At 46.2% G+C, this 18,136-nt stretch overlaps 1 protein-coding gene across 3 annotated transcripts in view; it reads left to right on the plus strand.

The window, feature by feature from the left end:
• Positions 1–17,397, plus strand: part of LSM14B (LSM family member 14B) — a 35,428-nt gene extending 18,031 nt beyond the window's left edge. For 2 of the 3 annotated variants that reach the window (XM_082271626.1, XM_082271628.1), the window contains 5 exons: positions 7,958–8,143; positions 8,748–8,819; positions 12,159–12,320; positions 12,388–12,544; positions 17,056–17,397. In XM_082271626.1, the coding sequence (XP_082127752.1) occupies positions 7,958–8,143; positions 8,748–8,819; positions 12,159–12,320; positions 12,388–12,544; positions 17,056–17,221 (743 nt within the window). In that variant the 3' untranslated portion in view covers positions 17,222–17,397. The remainder of the gene's footprint in view (positions 1–7,957; positions 8,144–8,747; positions 8,820–12,158; positions 12,321–12,387; positions 12,545–17,055) is intronic. The other variant, XM_082271627.1, reaches the window with a different exon arrangement.
• The last annotated feature ends 739 nt before the right edge of the window (positions 17,398–18,136 follow it).

An 18,136-nucleotide genomic window follows, 5' to 3' on the forward strand; every position in this document is an offset into this window, starting at 1 on the left:
TGAGCTTCCCCAGTCCTTGGGGGCTGCAAGGTCTTTGCTAGCTTCAAGTTGTTGAAGACCAAAGGTCCTCCACTACTGGAACATCCAGCTCAAGTGCAGGAGTTTGTTTTTTTTTCTACAGAGCCTGACAGCAAGTTCTTTGGGCTCTGTTCTGTCACCATAGTGTTTTTGGGTTCCCCATGTTTTCTTTGTCCCTAATATAAATTGCAAAGGGGAAGTTGGAAGTGCCATAGTAGCCATGGCAGATCATGGTAGTATCCCCCAGATCATGATTGGCAAAATACCAGGTTTATCTTTGTAGATTGAGCGGCATTTGCTCTCCAGCCAATTCGGCCTGCCTGGGAAATTACTCCTGGCAAGGAGGAACACTTGACAAACCCCACTGCCCCCCTAACAAATTGGTGGTTTGGTCTACAAATAACTCTTAGGACTGGATTTGACCAAATCTTGCTTTGTGCCTAACAATTATTTCTCTTACGTCCTCCGACAGTCGCCGCCCACTTCATATTCATCACCAATGGGGTTATGTCCTTTATTCCGTAGGAGTAGCTAGGCAATAGAATATGTTAGTACAAAGACTTTTAACATATCCCACCCCCAGGGGGTGGTCCCCTCAGTACAATGGATTCTCAGGAATGCTAGTTTCCTGCCAATTTGGTGGGAAGCCGGGGGACTGCGGTTCCCCCCCCCCCCCCCGGGGGGGATTTGGCTGCGATTGTGGCTAGCCTTGCGACTCAGGTGCAAATGCTGGTGGCTGCTCAATCCTCTAAAAGGCCCAGAGTTTCAATTTCCTCTGATTCAGAGGGTGATAGTACTGGGGCTGCTGTGGCAGAGATCTCCTTATCGGGGTCTCGTTCCTCCCTGGACCTTATAGGGTCAGAAATGGAGGCTGTGGTAGAGGGGGTTGATAATTCTCCCCCTGGCTCGTCTGAAGAGCTTGCATTCAAATTGGTTGCTTCTATCAAGCAAACTCTGCGTTTGGAGGAGGACGCATGTCCTCCAGCTGCCTTGGCGGCTTATGGGACGCAGAAAAGGCGCAAATCATCGCAGATGTTTCCATGCACTGATGATTTTCAGCGCGCTGTGAAAGAACGATGGCGTAATATACGCAAACCTTTTGCTGTACCAAGTAGGTTTAAGCTGCGCTATCCTTTTACGCCCGCTACTGATGGGCGTTGGTGTGTCCCCCATCCGGTGGACCATGCGCTAGCAGTTTTGAACAAGTCCACTGCGATTCCTGCTGAAGACACCCCGGTGTTCCGGGATGCCACGGACAAGAGGATGGAGTCCCTTGCCCGTCGTTCCTGTTCTATTATGGGTTCTATGTTGAAAGCTTTATTTGCTTCACTTATGGCGGCCCAGGCGGTCGCGAGCTGGACGCAGGTGCTTAGGCGTGTCCTGGTGGCTGATTCTGCCCCCCAGGCGACTTTGGATATGGTGGATCAAATCCACCAGGGTGTCATGTATTTGTGTGCTGCGGACCTGGATATGGTTCCGTTGGCTGCACGTGTACACAGTGTGGCGGTGTTATCTCGCCGCCCGGTTTGGTTGAAGTGTTGGTCTGTGGATCAATCTTCACGTAAGACCTTGGCCAGTCTGCCTTTTGATGGTTCTCGCCTTTTTGGCGAATCCCTGGATGCCCTAATTAAAGGGGTCACGGGGGGTAAGAGCACGCTCTTACCTCAATCCCACGAGACTAAGACGGCTCCTGGAAAAAAGAATGCCTTCTTTCGGCCCCCTCAGGGGTCCTTTCGTGCCTTTCAGTCACACTTTGGGGCAGCCGTCCATGGGTCAAGGCTCCCGCCAGAAGCCGTGGGCAGGTAAGCAAAAGTCCGGCCAATCCGGTTCTGCGGCCCACAACAGTGCGGCCTGAAGGGGCGCCCTCACCCAATTCACAGGAAATCGTTCAATCTGGCTACTAGATCCAGTTTCTCTCTCGGCCGGAGAGCAGATTTTTTCCCTCAAGTCTTCTGTTATCCCCGGAGCGTTTGCGGGACCTGCATCTAGCGGTGCAGGACCTGAGGGCTCAGGGAGTGGTGGTCCCGGTGCCTCATCGGGACAGATTTCGAGGGTTCTATTCCAATCTGCTCACCGTGCCCAGGAAGGAGGGCAAGGTGCGTCCGATTCTGGACTTGAAGGCGCTGAACCGCTTTGTGCGGGTGCGCAAGTTCCGCATGGAATCCCTGCGGTTGGTGGTGGCTGCCCTGGTTCCGGGGGAGTTCATGGCTTCCATCGACTTGAAGGATGCGTATCTTCACATCCCGATTTTCGAGGGTCACCAGAGGTGCCTTCGATTCGCCATAGCGGAAGATCATTACCAATTTGTGGCGTTGCCTTTTGGTCTCGCCTCGGCTCCGAGGGTGTTCACCAAAGTGCTGGCACCGGTTCTGGCTTTGAGGGCCCAGGGCATTTCGGTTCTGGGGTATCTGGACGATATTCTGGTTCGGTCTGCGACCAGCCAGAGTCTGGAGAAGGATCTGTCCATCACGTTGCAGACTCTGCAGGAGTTTGGTTGGACGATCAACTTTCCAAAGTCGACATTGTGCCCATAGGTTCGGATTTCTTACCTGGGTATGATTCTGGACTCTGTCCAGGCGAAGGTCTTCCTGCCGGAAGAAAAACTCGCAGCTCTTCAGGAGGCAGTCAGGTCCCTCAGGGACGTTCCATCTCCGTCCATTCGGACGTGCATGCGGTGTCTGGGATTGATGGTCTCGGCTTTCGAGGCGATTCCCTTCGCCCAGTTTCACACACGGGATCTCCAAGCGGAGATATTGTCCAAGTGGGACGGGCGTCCGCAGTCTCTGGATCTCCAGATGTCATTGAGTTCTCAGACCAGAAGGGATCTTCTGTGGTGGCTTCAATCCCCCTCCGTATCGGGGGGCAAGTCTTTTCGTCCCCTTTCATGGTCGGTGATCACCACGGACGCCAGCCTGTCTGGCTGGGGTGGTGTTCTGGGCGTTCTGTCCGCCCAGGGTGTTTGGTCGACGGAGGAATCCTCCCTTCCGATCAACGTTCTGGAACTGCGTGCGATACTCCTCTGTCTTCGTCGTTGGACGGACAATCTTCACGGCTACCCGGTTCGGGTGCAGACGGACAATGCCACGGCGGTGGCTTACATCAATCACCAAGGGGGCACCAGGAGTGCCCGGGCGGCTCGTGAAGTGGCCGCGATTCTGTCTTGGGCCAAGACGCATGTCCCGGCAATATCGGCAGTTCACATTCCGGGGGTGGAGAACTGGCAGGCGGTTTATCTGAGCCGCCGGACCCTGGACCAGGGGGAATGGTCCCTTCACCCGGCTGTCTTCCAGATGTTGTGCGCGAGGTGGGGTCTTCCGGAGGTAGACCTGCTCGCGTCTCGTCTGAACAACAGTACCACGGTTCATGGCAAGGACGCGCGATCCTCGGGCAGACGCGTCGGACGCGTTGGTTGCCCCGTGGCTTCAGTACCAACTGATGTATGCGTTCCCACCGATTCAATTGCTGTCCGGGTTCCTTCGCGGAACCGACCACGGTGATTCTTGTGGCACCGGACTGGCCTCGCCGGTCCTGGTACGCAGACCTCGTAAATCTGGCAATCGACGCCCCGTGGCGTCTGCCTCTTCGAGAAGATCTTCTGTCGCAAGGACCGATCTTCCATCCTGCTTTACAGTCGCTGGCTTTGACGGCCTGGCTGTTGAAACCGAGGTCCTGAAGAACAGGGGTCTTTCCCCTGAGGTCATTCACACCTTAATAAATGCGAGGAAGTCTTCCTCGGGGAAGGTTTATTACCGTACTTGGAAGGCGTATTTTGCCTGGTGCGAATCCAGGGGTTTCTCTCCTGACACTTATTCGGTGTCTAGGGTGTTGCCCTTCCTTCAGACGGGTGTTGACCAGCGTCTGGCGCTGGCCACGATCAAGGGTCAGGTGTCTGCTTTGGCCGTTCTTTTTCAACGGCCTGTGGCATCTGATTCTTTGGTTAGCACTTTTGTGCAGGGGGTACGTCATCTGATCCCTCCTAGGAGGGACCCTCTTCCCCCTTGGGACTTGAATCTAGTTCTATCAGTATTGCAGCGTGCTCCTTTTGAAAGGATCAGGGAGATCTCGCTGTCTTTGTTATCCAAGAAGGTCGCCTTTTTGGTGGCTATCACCTCGGCTCGTCGAGTGTCGGGGCTGGCAGCCTTGTCCTGCAAGTCTCTGTATCTGGTTGTGCATTTGGACAAGGTGGTCTTGCGACCTAACCCTTCTTTTCTTCCAAAAAGGGTTTCGGACTTTCATCTCAATGTGGACATTGTCCTACCTTCGCTTTGCGCGAAGCCGAAGCATCCGACGGAGGTGTTGCTTCACTCCTTGGATGTTGTCCGGGCGATTAGAGTCTATCTCAAATCGACTGAGTCTTTTCGCAAGTCGGATGCCTTCTTTGTCCTTCCGGAAGGTCCTCGGAAGGGCATGGCGGCGTCGGCTTCTACAATCGCCAAATGGATCAGACAGACCATTGATCAGGCCTATGCTTTGAAGGGGAAAGTTCCCCCTGTACCTGTGAAGGCGCACTCTACCAGATCTCTGAGTACGTCTTGGGCCTGTCGTCATGGGGCCTCTGTGGCCCAGGTGTGTAAGGCGGCGACTTGGTCGACCGTACACACTTTCACGATATTCTACAGAGTAGATGTTCAGGCATCGGCTGATGCTTCCTTTGGCCGCAAGGTTCTTAGTGCGGCAGTTCCCTAGAGCCCTTGTTACGGGTTCTTTGGCTTTTTGGGATATTTGTTTTTTCCCTGGGTTTTCTTGCTCCTGTTGAGCGAGTGTTTTGTTCTTATGCCCAACTGGTTTCCTTCCTTTGGTAAGGTTCCTTTCACTGATGGGGAGACGGCGTTGCCTTGGGCGCGGCTGCGTTCTTCCCACCCCTCATGTTTACACTGCTTTGGGACATCCCCATTGGTGATGAATATGAAGTGGGCGGCGACTGTCGGAGGACGTAAGAGAAAACGGAATTTTTGTAAAATCTTACCTGTAAAATTCCTTTCTCTGAGTCCTCCGACAGTCGCCGCCCCCGCCCCTCTTTTGGGGTTTTGATGTACTCTCTACTGCTATTCCACTGAAACTGAGTTGGATACAGGAAGTGGAGGGTTAAGTACTGAGGGGACCACCCCCTGGGGGTGGGATATGTTAAAAGTCTTTGTACTAACATATTCTATTGCCTAGCTACTCCTACGGAATAAAGGACATAACCCCATTGGTGATGAATATGAAGTGGGCGGCGACTGTCGGAGGACTCAGAGAAAGGAATTTTACAGGTAAGATTTTACAAAAATTCCGTTTTTTGACGTTAATCTTGTATTGCAACATTAAAATCTATGGTTGTGTATGGCCAGCTTTATTTGACCAGCTTCTGAGATCTGCATAGGTAGCCACAGGTTCACCTATCTTTATGCCTCTACTGAAAGGCGCTGGATGCAGAATTCCTAAAACGTTCAGCTATAAAGGCAGTTTTAGCTGTAATGGTGTTTCAATTTCTAATGCAGCAATAGGCCTCATTGCAATATGCAGTAGCCTGCGACCTTGCCAGTTTCCAGTGTAGAGTAATGAAGTCTGTACAAAGTATATAGCCAACCTGATGCTTGTAAAATGTTGTGCTGGTCTTGTTTGAACAGTGCCACCTGTGGTAGCTGCTAGTGTATCTAAAGCCAAAACTTTGGTTTTGGATAGTGGCAAAGGGTTGGCGACCATACTTTATTGCGGTGCCCACTGGAGAAATTCGCGATGTTTTTGCCCTGGTAACCACTGTCGCTAGGGCTGGAAATTTTTAGGATGCCAAGACAAAAAATTGGCTTGTCTGCCAATGTGGACACTTATAGTGACAACGAAAACCACTTCCCTCCCTTCGGAGAGATTTTCATGTTGGACAAAGGTGACGGGACTTTTAACACTTCCCTAGCTATTCAAAACACACAAGTTTGGCTTTAGATACGAATATGGCCTTGCTGAGTTTGTCCTTCAGGTACCAGTTTCTTTGAGAGTAGCTTGCTTATCGGGAGTTTTCCAGCCAATCTTGCCAAGGATGAAATCCACCTAACCTTCTGTATTAAGTGCAAATCCTTTAGATAGTTGCCCATGGGAATAAATGTGGCTTTCAGGGTGTATGCACTCGGAGGGGACCAGACAGGGAGGATTCTTAATATGGTTTGACCGATTGAGATTGCTAGTTTTGGGGGGGGAGCGGCAAGTGTTGGGCTATACCGGGGGGGATTCTTCTGCAGGCTGGGATAAAGATAGAATTTGGCTTGAGTGTATATTTGCATAGATGTTCTAATGGACACGTTCTTATACTTGTGCAATTCAGATTTACCTAATGTGGACTAACCATCTTCATCTTCATTTCCATCCAACATTTCATGTCTTCATTAATCATTGTTCAGGTGTTATATACAATATTCTGAAAATTGTGGTGATCATGTAATCTTGTCAATCATGTCAGTCTGTGGGGAGAAAAACCCTTACTGTAAATGGCAGTTGCCTCCAGATAACGTACATGGTCTTAGAAGCAAGTATAATGCAGGAAGATTTTGTGCTCCTTTTCATGTTTCTAAGGTACTTTATGTTTTTGCTTTTACATAGCAAGGAGTTCAGTAAAAAAAATATCACCAACACAGCTTGTGGTTCTGGTGCTCCTAATGCTGACCCCCCCCCAACCTTGAACCTACATGGTGTACCATTGGATGAGGCAACCTATGAGTGAGGTGCCTGCTATTTACATTAAAGTTGGTCTAAAAGCGCCAAGATGGCTTAAGCTTTAACATATCTCCAATTTTTTTTGTGCAGCTCTTATAGAAAAAACTGATCTGGCATGATGGTCCTCTTTCAGGCACTATTTATTCGGTGAACAATGTGTGGCTCCTGTCATCAGATGTGCTTCTGGTGGAGACCACTAATGGCTGGGCTAATATTTCAGACATGGTTCACCTTTGTCACCATTGGTAAACTCATCCAGAGCATTGATATTCAGACAACACTGAAGGGAAATTGCATTTTATAGACCAGGGTTCTCCAAACTTTCTAGACTAAGGGCTATATTGTCTTTCAGACTTAGGGGGGCCAGACTGGCCAATGGGAGTGGAAATTGTCCTGGCATCATTGGGAGTAGACATGGCCACATTTGTTATAAGGTGGAAGAATAATGTCCCGTCATTGGGGTCGTTGGTAGAAATGGTGCCCCATCGTGTTAATTTCATTAACAAATATTTTAGTCACTGAAATTGACACTGGAGTTTTTAGTTGACTAAACGACAAACCATTCAGGTGACTAAAATAGGGCTAAAACTAAAATGGCATTTTAGTCAAGACTGACTGAAACAATCTAAATTTGACATCTAAATTAAAACGCTGGAGCCCCACAGCTGGTGTCAATGGGATTATTAGTGCCCCATTGGCATCAGCTGGCAGAATAGTCTCGTGTAAGTGGGAAAATGGTGTTCCAAGGGCTGGGTAAAGGAAAGCAATCCAGCACCTGGGTCGCAGTTTGGAGACCAGTGTGATAGACGGATAATAACCCAGTGTCACCTTGTTAGGGTTTAGATTTGGCTTTAAGGGACATCTTAAGCCAAAACACTTTGGGTTTAGTTATTTCACCATTAAGGAATTTCTCCGTGTGCCATAGGCACAAGTTAGGGAAAATTTCCTTCGGTGGTGACAGCTGTAAGGGTTGTCGTCCCCCCCCCCCCCCCCCCCTCCCCTTTAAGGATTTAGAATGTCTCCTGGTTGATGCGTTAAGTTGCCATGCTAGTCATTAAGATGCATCGGTTAGAGACCTTAAAAATCCATACGGGTTGCTTTCTTAAAACTGAGCCGGTTACCCATATCGGTAGTGAACTTTTTCTTTAATGGCTGTGTTTCTGTGCCGCTTGGGTCTGTTAAGAAATTTGTTGCCTTTAAGTGTACTTGGTGCTTCCATTTCAGCATCCTAAAGAACTATCTTTCTTGTTAGGAGGTGGCTTCCCATCTGTTCCAGTACGGAAGAGTCCAATGGTGGAACAAGCGGTTCAGACTGGTCCGGTAGAGAATATGGCACAGAACATGGCACAGAAGAAGGTGCAACTGCCCAAAGGACCCCCTGTAAGCCAGCGTGGGAACAGACCGGGCCAGGCACCAGCACCGCCTGCACAGATTAATGGTAATAGAGACGGCTTTGCCACTGTAGGAGGATGGTGCAAAGATATATTCCCACTGAAATGCTTCACCATATATTGAGGTCTTCTAACTAGCGAGAGAACGTTGACACTACTTGTTCTATGATGTCAATTTGTCCTTTCCAGATTTAGAGTGGATCTAAACTCAAAGCTTGGGTATGCTTCAGAAAAAGCTACCTATCCTGGCGGCATGGTCATGGTTGTCCTATAGTGTAAAAATGTACCTGTTAAAAAATGGCAGGTTGTGGTTGAGCCCGTCTTGGGTCACAGTGACAGCAGACTTTTCATTGAGTGACCTGAGCACCATGGTGCCTTTTGCTTGCCAACCTTGAACCCATTTTCTGAAGCCAACATAAGCTTGAGTTAGGCCCACTGGAAAGGGTCCCAAATAACCATATTCTAGCTTAGTCTTAGGTCCCTGTTCATGTCCTTATTTGATAAACTGCAAAGTGCACATGACTATCTGCAGTCAATGGCCCAGTTTCTTATCTGAGTTTTCTTCGTTGAATATACTGGCACTAACACTTGAAACGAATGTTAGTTATGTGCAGCTCTCAGCTATATTTAAGTTCCTTCTACCTCTTTCAGTACCAGCTCCTGCTACACAGGTACAGAATACAGTGAATGACGAGAACAGACGACCCCCCAGACGGAGATCAGGTAATTTTTAAAGGCAGTGAGGTTATGTGACACTGGTGGGGTCACCAAGGGCCATGTACTGGTGGGGTCAGATAGAAAATGGCCATCTAGAAGTGATATACTTTAATAAACATTTGATCTTTAGGTTACATTTGTAAAGTTGTGTTTTTTTGAACACTGGCAACTGTTGCCATTCTTGACCCATCCCTGTGCCAATTGTGTGAAATCTGGTTAGGCTTTAGCTAAGCGATTTCGTACATTGTTCTTAAAGCAGAACTTCACACTAAAGGTGAAGTTCTGGTTTATGGCTGCTTTACTTTTGACACTTGTGGGTAGCGGGTACCCGCTCCCTCTTGGTTAGGTCACTCAGGCAATACCACCAGAAGATCCCCAGTGTAGCTGCTGACTTAATTTTTTTTTTTTTTAAACAGGGTGAAGAACCGTTAAAAATTTTCAAGACTTGGCTAGTCATTCATAATGAACAAGTATTTATGTAGCACTGCCCTCATTTAATATAAACTGAGCTTTTATGGCTTGAGCTCCCTAAAGCAAACTTTTGAGTTGCTCATTAGTGGGAGGCATCCCCCATCAACTTAGGAAATTATTCATATCTCATATCCCTTTTTGTAGTCTCTGGATTGGTAAGTGTAGGGAAGACTCCCCAATCTGATATGGCAGGGCTTTTATCCATTCCCTATGCTATCCAGAATGTCTAGATGTACACTGTACTGTAAAGCATACTTCAACTGAGGTCTTTATGGAGTTGGGTATATGCATTATGGAAGGATGGTTAAGAGTGTCAATTATACAGTGCCTTGCAAAAGTATTCACCCCCTTGGCATTTTTCGTGTTGCTTCACAACCTGGAATGAACATGAATTGTTTGAGGTTTTGCATCAATTTACAGAACATGCCCACAACTTTGAAGAGGTTTTCTTCACAATAAATAAACACACAACAAATAGGACAAAATAAGTCAATGTGCATAACTATTCAGCCCCCTAAAGTCAATACTTTGTAGAGCCACCTTTTGCGGGAATCACAGCTCCAAGTCGCTTTGGATAAGTCTCTATGAGCTTGCCACATCTTACCACTGACTTTTGCCCATTCTTCCTTGCAAAACTGTTCCAGCTCCCTCAAGTTGGATGGTTTGAGCTTGTGAACAGCAATCTGACCACAGATTTTCTATTGGATTGAGATTTGGGCTTTGACTAGGCCATTCCAACACATTTACATGTTTCCCCTTAAACCACTCAAGTGTTGCTTTAGCAGTGTGTTTGGGGTCATTGTCCTGCTGGAAGGTGAACCTCCATCCTAGCCTCAAATCACGCACAGAGTGGTACATGTTTTGATCAAGAATATCCCTGTATTTAGCACCATCCATCTTTCCCTCAACTCTGACCAGTTTCCCAGTCCGGCTGCTAAAAAAGCATCCCACAGCATGATGCTGCCACCACCATGTTTCACTGTGGGGATGGTGTTCTTTGGGTGATCTGTTGGGTTTTTGCCACTTTTTATTTGATGGTCAAAGTTAAATTTTATTCTAATCAGACCAGAGCAACTTCCTCCATACATTTTGGGAGTCTCCCACATCCCTTTTCGCAAACTCAAAACGTGCCACTTTGTTTTTTGCTGAAAGTAATGGCTTTCTTCTGGCCACTCTGCCATAAAGCCCAACTCTAGAGTGTACGGCTTATTGTCCTATGTACAGATACTCCAGTCTCTGCTGTGGAACTCTGCAGCTCCTCCAGGGTTACCTTGGGTCTCTGTGCTGCCTCTCTGATGCCCTCCTTGCCCGGTCCGTGAGTTTTGGTGGGCGGCCGTCTCTTGGCAGGTTTGCTGTGGTGCCATGTTCTTTCCATTTGGTTATGATAGATTTGATGGTGCTCCTGGGGATCATCAAATATTTGGATATTTTTTTTATAGCCTAACCCTGACTTGCACTTCTCAACAACATTGTCCCTTGTTTCATGATGTCCCTTGGTCTTTATAGCAGTGTTTGGCTAGTGGTGCCTCTTGCTTGGGTGTTGCAGCCTCTGGGGCCTTTCAAAAAAGGTGTGTATATGTAATTATAGATCATGTGACACTGAGATTGCACACAGGTGGAAATCATTTCACTAATTATGGGACTTCTGAAGGTAATTGGTTGCACGAGAGCTTTTTATGGGCTTCATAACAAAGGGGGTGAATACATAAGCACGTGCCAATTTTCTGTTTTCTATTTCTAAAAAATAGTTTTATGTATATATTTTTCTCATTTCACTTCACCAACTTGGAGTATTCTGATCCATGACATGAAATTCAGATTAACAAAACATTGAACTTAAAGCGGAGTTCCACCCTGGATTTTTTATTTTTTTTTAATACCCCCGGGACAGTCAGGGCTAGTGCATTCCACAATGGCTAGCCTCTGATCTGTCCCGGGTTGCACTTACCTGTTAGGACAAATACTTACCTTGCAAACGTCTTGTCCAGCGCTGCCATCTCAGATGTGGGCAGCTTGAAGCCAGCACGTCCTCTTCGGCGTCTTCTTCCGCCTTCTTTGGTCCCACGATGCTCTGCGCCGGCCCCGACGTCACTTCCGGGTCGCGCGCGTCATCCCTCTACAGCTTCTGGGCATGCCCAGAAGCTGTTTAGAAGGGGATGACGCGCGCGACCCGGAACTGACGTCGGGGCCGGTGCAGGCGCAATGATTCCTGGGAGCTATGACGTCCAGCTCCCAGGAATCATTGCAGAGCCAGGAAGTGACGACGGGCCGCGGCCGAGGAAGAAGGAAGTAAGGTAAGTATATTTTTTCTTCGCTACGAGGTAAGTAAAAAAAAAAAAAAATATGCGATTATCCATTTCTTTTTCAGGTGACCCGGAGCGAGAAGATGGAGGTAAGTATAAAAATAGGGTGGAACTCCACTTTAAGGCTGTAATGTACCAAATAGGTAAAAAGTCAAGGGGGTGAATACTTTTGCCAGGTACTGTACATGTGTACTGTAAAGTAATTCTGCAGTTTTGGGGTGGGGCCTAAATTTGTGGGCTTAGGTGTCAAGGTCAGCAGAATTTAAGTGTATTTAGACTGGCTTCTGTGCCAGTGCAGAATTGCTGCAGGCCATGAGCTCTAATGCTGGTCTTTGGTCACCTAATTTGGAAGTGGAGCAGCACCATACCTATTGCAGAGGTAAATAATTTATTCAAACACCCTACACACCCTCAATCATTGCAATTAATGCAGACCTACACCTTGAGTTCTAAAACAACTTGGAGTTCAGCCCAGAAACTTGTCTTAGCCTGAGAAGTTGGCTGCTTTTAATATGGACAGATATGAAGCTGTACTCAAGGCTTATTCCTGTTTTGCAATGCCTTCACATAGGTAACAGACGGACAAGGAACCGTTCTCGGGGTCAGAACCGTCCAACGACTGTCAAGGAGAACACCATCAAATTTGATGGAGACTTTGATTTTGAGAGCGCGAATGCTCAATTTAATCGTGAGGAACTGGACAAAGAATTCAAAGATAAGCTCAACTTTAGAGGTAATTCTGTTCTTTTGAGCTCCCTCTTTCCAGATTGGAGTCCATACTTAAATACCAATATTTACAGATGACAAGCCGGAAAAGGAGGGGGATGAGAAGGGAGATTCTGGTGTAGAGACCCAAAATAGTGATGGGAACCCTGAGGAGGACCCTTTGGGGCCGAATATTTACTATGACCGGTCAAAGTCGTTTTTCGATAACATCTCTTCGGAGATGAAATCCAGGTAAGTGTTGTCTTTTATCCTGGAAAACAAAGTTGCCCATGGCTACCTTTTTAGGTTCTTGTCTATTCTAGTGCAACAAAAATGTTTCGGAGCACCCTAATTCCATGAGATCACCAAGATTTTGGTCCTTCTGGGCCAATATTCATCTTTCAGCGTCACACTGAATGACAATTAGTCATGCAACACTGTACCCATATGAATCTTATTTTTTGGTGGTGTTTAATCACCACTAGTATTTTATTCCTAAATTTAGACCAAAACTTATTTGCTACATTTTTGGGGTAAAAATAACCTAAAACAGTTTGCCTGCAAAAGGGGGTCGGTCTACAAACCATGGGATATATATTTGGAAATTAGTTGAGATCCAAAATGCCAGGCCCTGGTATGGGACTTACGGCGGTGATCGAAAGCTGGTTTGGCGGTATGACTATGCTGCGGCAGTAATCAGGGATACTGGGGCAGACGAACTGCAGTCTGAGTGTACATGCAGCCTGCCAGGTTACTGTACACTTACGGGCTACAGCGTTGGAATGATACTTTAAGTTTGCATTAGGTGATTGCTGTGATTGGACACAGCAATTGTGTGGTAAAACACCATGTGATCAGAGGGGTGAGCTGCTTCACATCAGCACTGCTTCCCATTTGTCTATAGGCGGATGGAAAGTGGTCAATAGCACATAGACAATTGTCAGGCATTTGGTGCAGTGTTAAAGCGGTTTTAACCACTTTAAGACTAGGGATGATCGAACTTTTGAAAAGTTCGGTTCGACAAACAAAACTGTTCGATTTCAGAACCCCATTGAAATCAATGGGACCCGAACTTCGGTAATCACAAAACACCATTTTGAAGCCCTAAAACCCAATAAATGCCCCTAAAAAGTGCCTAGGGTTCTGGGTCATGCCCCAGGGACTATTAATCACACAAAAAAAAGTTCTTAAAAATTGTCATTTTTGATAGAGAGCCAATTAAAAAAAGATTTCTTTGGATTTAGTGTCTGGGGGGTCTAAAAAGTGTACCTGTGAAGTTTTAGCTCTGTAGCATGTCCAGAACCAGAAAATAAAAATCGTTTGTATCAGAATTGCAGTAGCGCAGGGATATGGCTCCGCTATTTTCGCACCCGGACGTTTTTGTTGCAGGCGTTGGGCTTTTTTTGTGGATGTCTTTGGAGGCAGGCATGACATCTGAACTTCTGTGTAGGGGTATATATACACATACACATATATAGGTGTGAAAGTAGCAGAACCCTATGCCTGCACTAATGAAATCATTTGCAGGCATAGGGCTACGCTCCGATCGCACCTATGTGTGTATGTGTATAAATACATACAAGTGTGTGTAGATATACCCCTATACAGAAGTTCAGATGTTATGCCTGCCTCCAAAGATGCCCAAAAAATGCCCAAAAAAACGCTTGCAACACACCTGGGCGTTTTTGTTGAATGCGTTTTTTTTGGGCATTTTTTGGGCGTCTTTGGAGGCAGGCATAACATTTGAACTCCTGTATAGGGGTATATATACACACACATATGTATTTATACACATGCACACATATAGGTGTGATGGGAGCGAAGTCCTATGCCTGCAAATTTCATTAGCGCAGGCATAGGGTTCTGCTACTTTCACACCTATATATGTGTATATATACATACGTGTGTGTGTATATATACCCCTACACAGAAGTTCAGATGTCACGCCTGCCTCCAAAGACGTCCACAAAAAAGCCCAATAAAACGCCTGCAACAAAAACGGCCGGGTGTGAAAGTAGCGAAGCCACTATCCTGCTCTACTGCAATTCTAATAGAAACAATCTTTTTCCTATGGCGGTCACCCTGAAATGGAAGGGTTTGGTCACCCTGCCATAGCAGTCAGTCAGTTAACCCTACACTACAGTCACCCTGACACTTAACACTTTCCCTACAGAAACTAGATTATTAAATCTAACTATAGTGGAAAATAGTACCCTAACTACACTAGATATCCCTTTCCTCACACTAATTGCTAAATGACACTTTTGAAGCAGGAGTAACAGAACTGCTTCCACTCTCTTCCACAGCCCCTGTATTATCATGCTAGAGATTTGGCGGGGCTATCTTATATACTGGGGGGCGTATTCACTGATTGGCCTCTGTACCCCCTAGTCACTCCAATCACATTCCTAGCATCCTCCTGCCCCCTCAATTGGCTTTTACTGATGGCTCTGGTCAATCACGGGCTTTTAAAGCCCAGTTCCTGTCCCATTGCATTTTGGTCGGTTCTGGTTGCCGAATTCCGAACGTTTTCAGCAAAAAGTTCGAAATTCGGCGGAATTTGGAACAGTCAATGTTCGGGTCGAAGCGATGGTCTACCCGAACCGTTCGATCATCCCCATTTAAGACCAGGTCTATTTGGCTTTTACAAGCTAAAATCAGTTTTTTTGCTAGAAAACTACTTGGAGCCCCCAAACATTATATATATATATATATATATATATAATCTATAATAATTTATATATAATAATTTATATATAATAATTTATATATAATAATTTATATATAATAATTTATATATAATAATTTATATATAATAATTTATATATAATAATTTATATAATTTTTTTTTTAGCAGAGACCCTATACAATAAAATGGAGATCGTTGCAAAATTTTCACTGTATTTGCGCAGCGGTCTTCCAAACGCATTTTTTTTTTGAAAATTCACTTTTTTTAAATAAAAAAGAAAACCGTAAAATTAGCCCAATTTTTTTCCATTATGTGAAAGATAATGTCATGCTGAGTAAAGAGATACCCAACATGTCATACTTCAAAATTGCGCATGCTCACGGAATGGCGACAAACTTTGGTACTTAAAAATCCCCATAGGCGACACTTTAAAAATTTCTATAGGTTACCAGCTTAGAGTTAGAGGTCTGGGGCTCAAATTATTGCTCTCGCTCCAATGATCGCAGCGATACCTCACATGTGTGGTTTGAACACCATTTACATATGTGGGCGGGACTTGTGTATGCGTTAGCTTCTGCATGCGAGCTAATGGGGACAGGGCGCTTTAATTTTTGTTTTTCCCCTATTTAATTTTTGATTTTTATTTTTTTATTTTTTTTTTTTAATTGATCATTTTTATTCCTATTACACGGAATGTAAACATTCCTTGTAATAGAAATAGCCATGACAGGTCCTCTTTATTGTGAGATCTAGGGTCAATAAGTCCTCAGATCTCAAGTACACTAAAAAAGGAAAAAAATGGTTTAAAAAAAAAAAAACGGCCATCTTGCCCTCACTCGACTTCCTGTCTAAGAGGATCCGGGACCGGATAGTTTTCCCCGCTGACGGTGGGTCTGGTAAGAGGAAAACGGCCGGGACACAGCGGGAGGGGGCACCTCTTCCTCCGCACTGTAAGGGGTGATCCAGCGGCGAATCCACCGCTGGGACCACCCTTACCTGAAAGCCGACTGCCTGCCATTTAAAAAAAAAATACCAGGGTGGTTGGTAAGTGGTTAACCACTTGCCGACCGCCCACAGTATATTTACTGCGGCAGTCAGCCCCTCCTGGGCAAAGCGACGTAGTACTATATCGCTCGCACAGGAGCCTGCAGGGGACAAGCGTGCGCGACCGGAGGCGTGCTCCCGCTCTTTCCCTGACATCCCCGTGCGAGTGGCCGGCGGCTCTGATGTCCGCAGGTCACTCGCGATCTCCCGGTGCACAGGGAGAAAGGCAGGCGGCTGATGTAAACACATCTGTCTGTCATTCTCCCTGGTGTAACTGCAGACACTGTACGATCCTGCTATGTAGGATCGTATGTCTCTGTGGTTACATCACAAGCCACGCCCCTTTACAGTTAGAATCACGCCCCTAGGGACACCTTGATCACTAATAAAGTTAACCCCTTCCCTGCCAGTGTCATTTTTACAGTAACAGTGCATATGTATTGCACTAATTACTGTAGTAATGTCACTGGTACCCCCAAAAGTGTCAAATGTCAGTCAAGGGTCCGATCTGTCCACCGCAATATCGCAGTCCCGCAAAAACATCGCAGATCGCCGCCTTTACTAGTTAAAAAAAAAAACAATAAAAATTACAAAAATCTTTCCCTTAGTAAACGCAATAACTTTTGCGCAAACCAATCAAAATACGCTTATTGCGATTTTTTTATTTTTTTTTTAGCAGAAAAATTGGCCTAAAATGTTAAATTTTGATTTTTTCGTTTTTTTTTTTTTTTGGAATTTCATATAAAAAATTTCAAAATTGATGCTCTTTCTTTGTTTATAGCGCAAAAAAATAAAATTGCACAGGTGATCAAATGCCACCAAAAGAAAGCCCTGTTTGTGGGGGAAGAAAACGTCAATTTCATTTGGGTACAGCGTCGCACGACCGCGCAATTGTCCGTTAAAGTCACGCAGTGCCGAATCGCAAAATAGGCCCTGGTCTTTGAGCAGGAAAATCCTCCGGGGCTTAAGTGTTTAAAGATGGTAAACTTAAAGGATTCACTTGCCAGTAATGTGATTCAATCTTTTCCAGAAGAACTACATGGGCAGAGGAGAAAAAGCTGAACACGGAAACATTTGGGGTCTCCGGAAGGTTCCGTCGAGGTCGCAGCTACCGCGGAGGCTTCAGAGGAGGTAGGGGTGGCGGAGTTCCTCGAAGAACCCAGGCGACGCAGAGGGCTGGCACTGGGAGAGTGTGAAGACCTCTGCAATCACAATGGACAGAAAAGGGGGTTCTCATGTCCCTAGACCGACCTGTCTTCCATACGTTTTCTTCCCTGATGCATTGTAGCAGTCCTGTAACCCTGCGCCAGGCAGGCTTGAATCCTGCCATTGCTTTTCATCCATGTAACACTGTATAAGCCACAGAGCAGACATGACACAAGAGGTTGTGCATATAGGCGGAATGATCAATGCTGAGACTATGGGGTGGGGGGGAGGGGGAGATGGTATGTAGCACTTTAGTTAAGGTGAGCAATTATGTTTTGTGCCCCTAGCAAAAAGGAATCTCCTTTATGATTACTTTTCACCAGTCACTTTTTTTTGGAAGGATGCATTCCCCTTCCTAGTGAGGGGGAGTTTTAATGCCCTTTGGTCTGCACTCAGATGAGTGATATGCTCACCATTAAACACTTATTTTTTTAGGTGGGGTACCATCCAAGCTTTTTACATTAGGAAACTAAGTTGTACCAAAGCGTAAGGGTGGCGGGCACTTAGTTGAACCCCTCCATTTTTTGATTTTCAAAGCACTTAGTACTGAGATTACAGTGCAGCCAGGTAAAAGGGGGTCCTGTATGCAGTAATATCGCTCATTGCTCAGATAAAAGTATGGCGGCTACCATTGTGGACTTGTTAAAGGTGCATAAGGAGTTTTATCCTAGTACGTCACACTAGTCCCTGAACCGGGGCAAGCATTTGCATATTGGCTGTACAAACGTGTGTACTTGTGCAGTCAAGCAATGGAAGGCCCATGACGGCACCTTCAAAAACAAGTTGGCAATGGAAGCTCTCATATTTTAGGCTCCGTTCACATGTCAGCGTATGGATCGCGGGCAGAACCGCCGCGGTTCCACCCGCGATCCGGAGATTATTGCAAATCGCGGGACGCCTGTGCG

This window comes from Pelophylax lessonae (assembly GCF_965119305.1).
Source record: "Pelophylax lessonae genome assembly, chromosome: 11".
Lineage (NCBI taxonomy): Eukaryota > Metazoa > Chordata > Amphibia > Anura > Ranidae > Pelophylax > Pelophylax lessonae.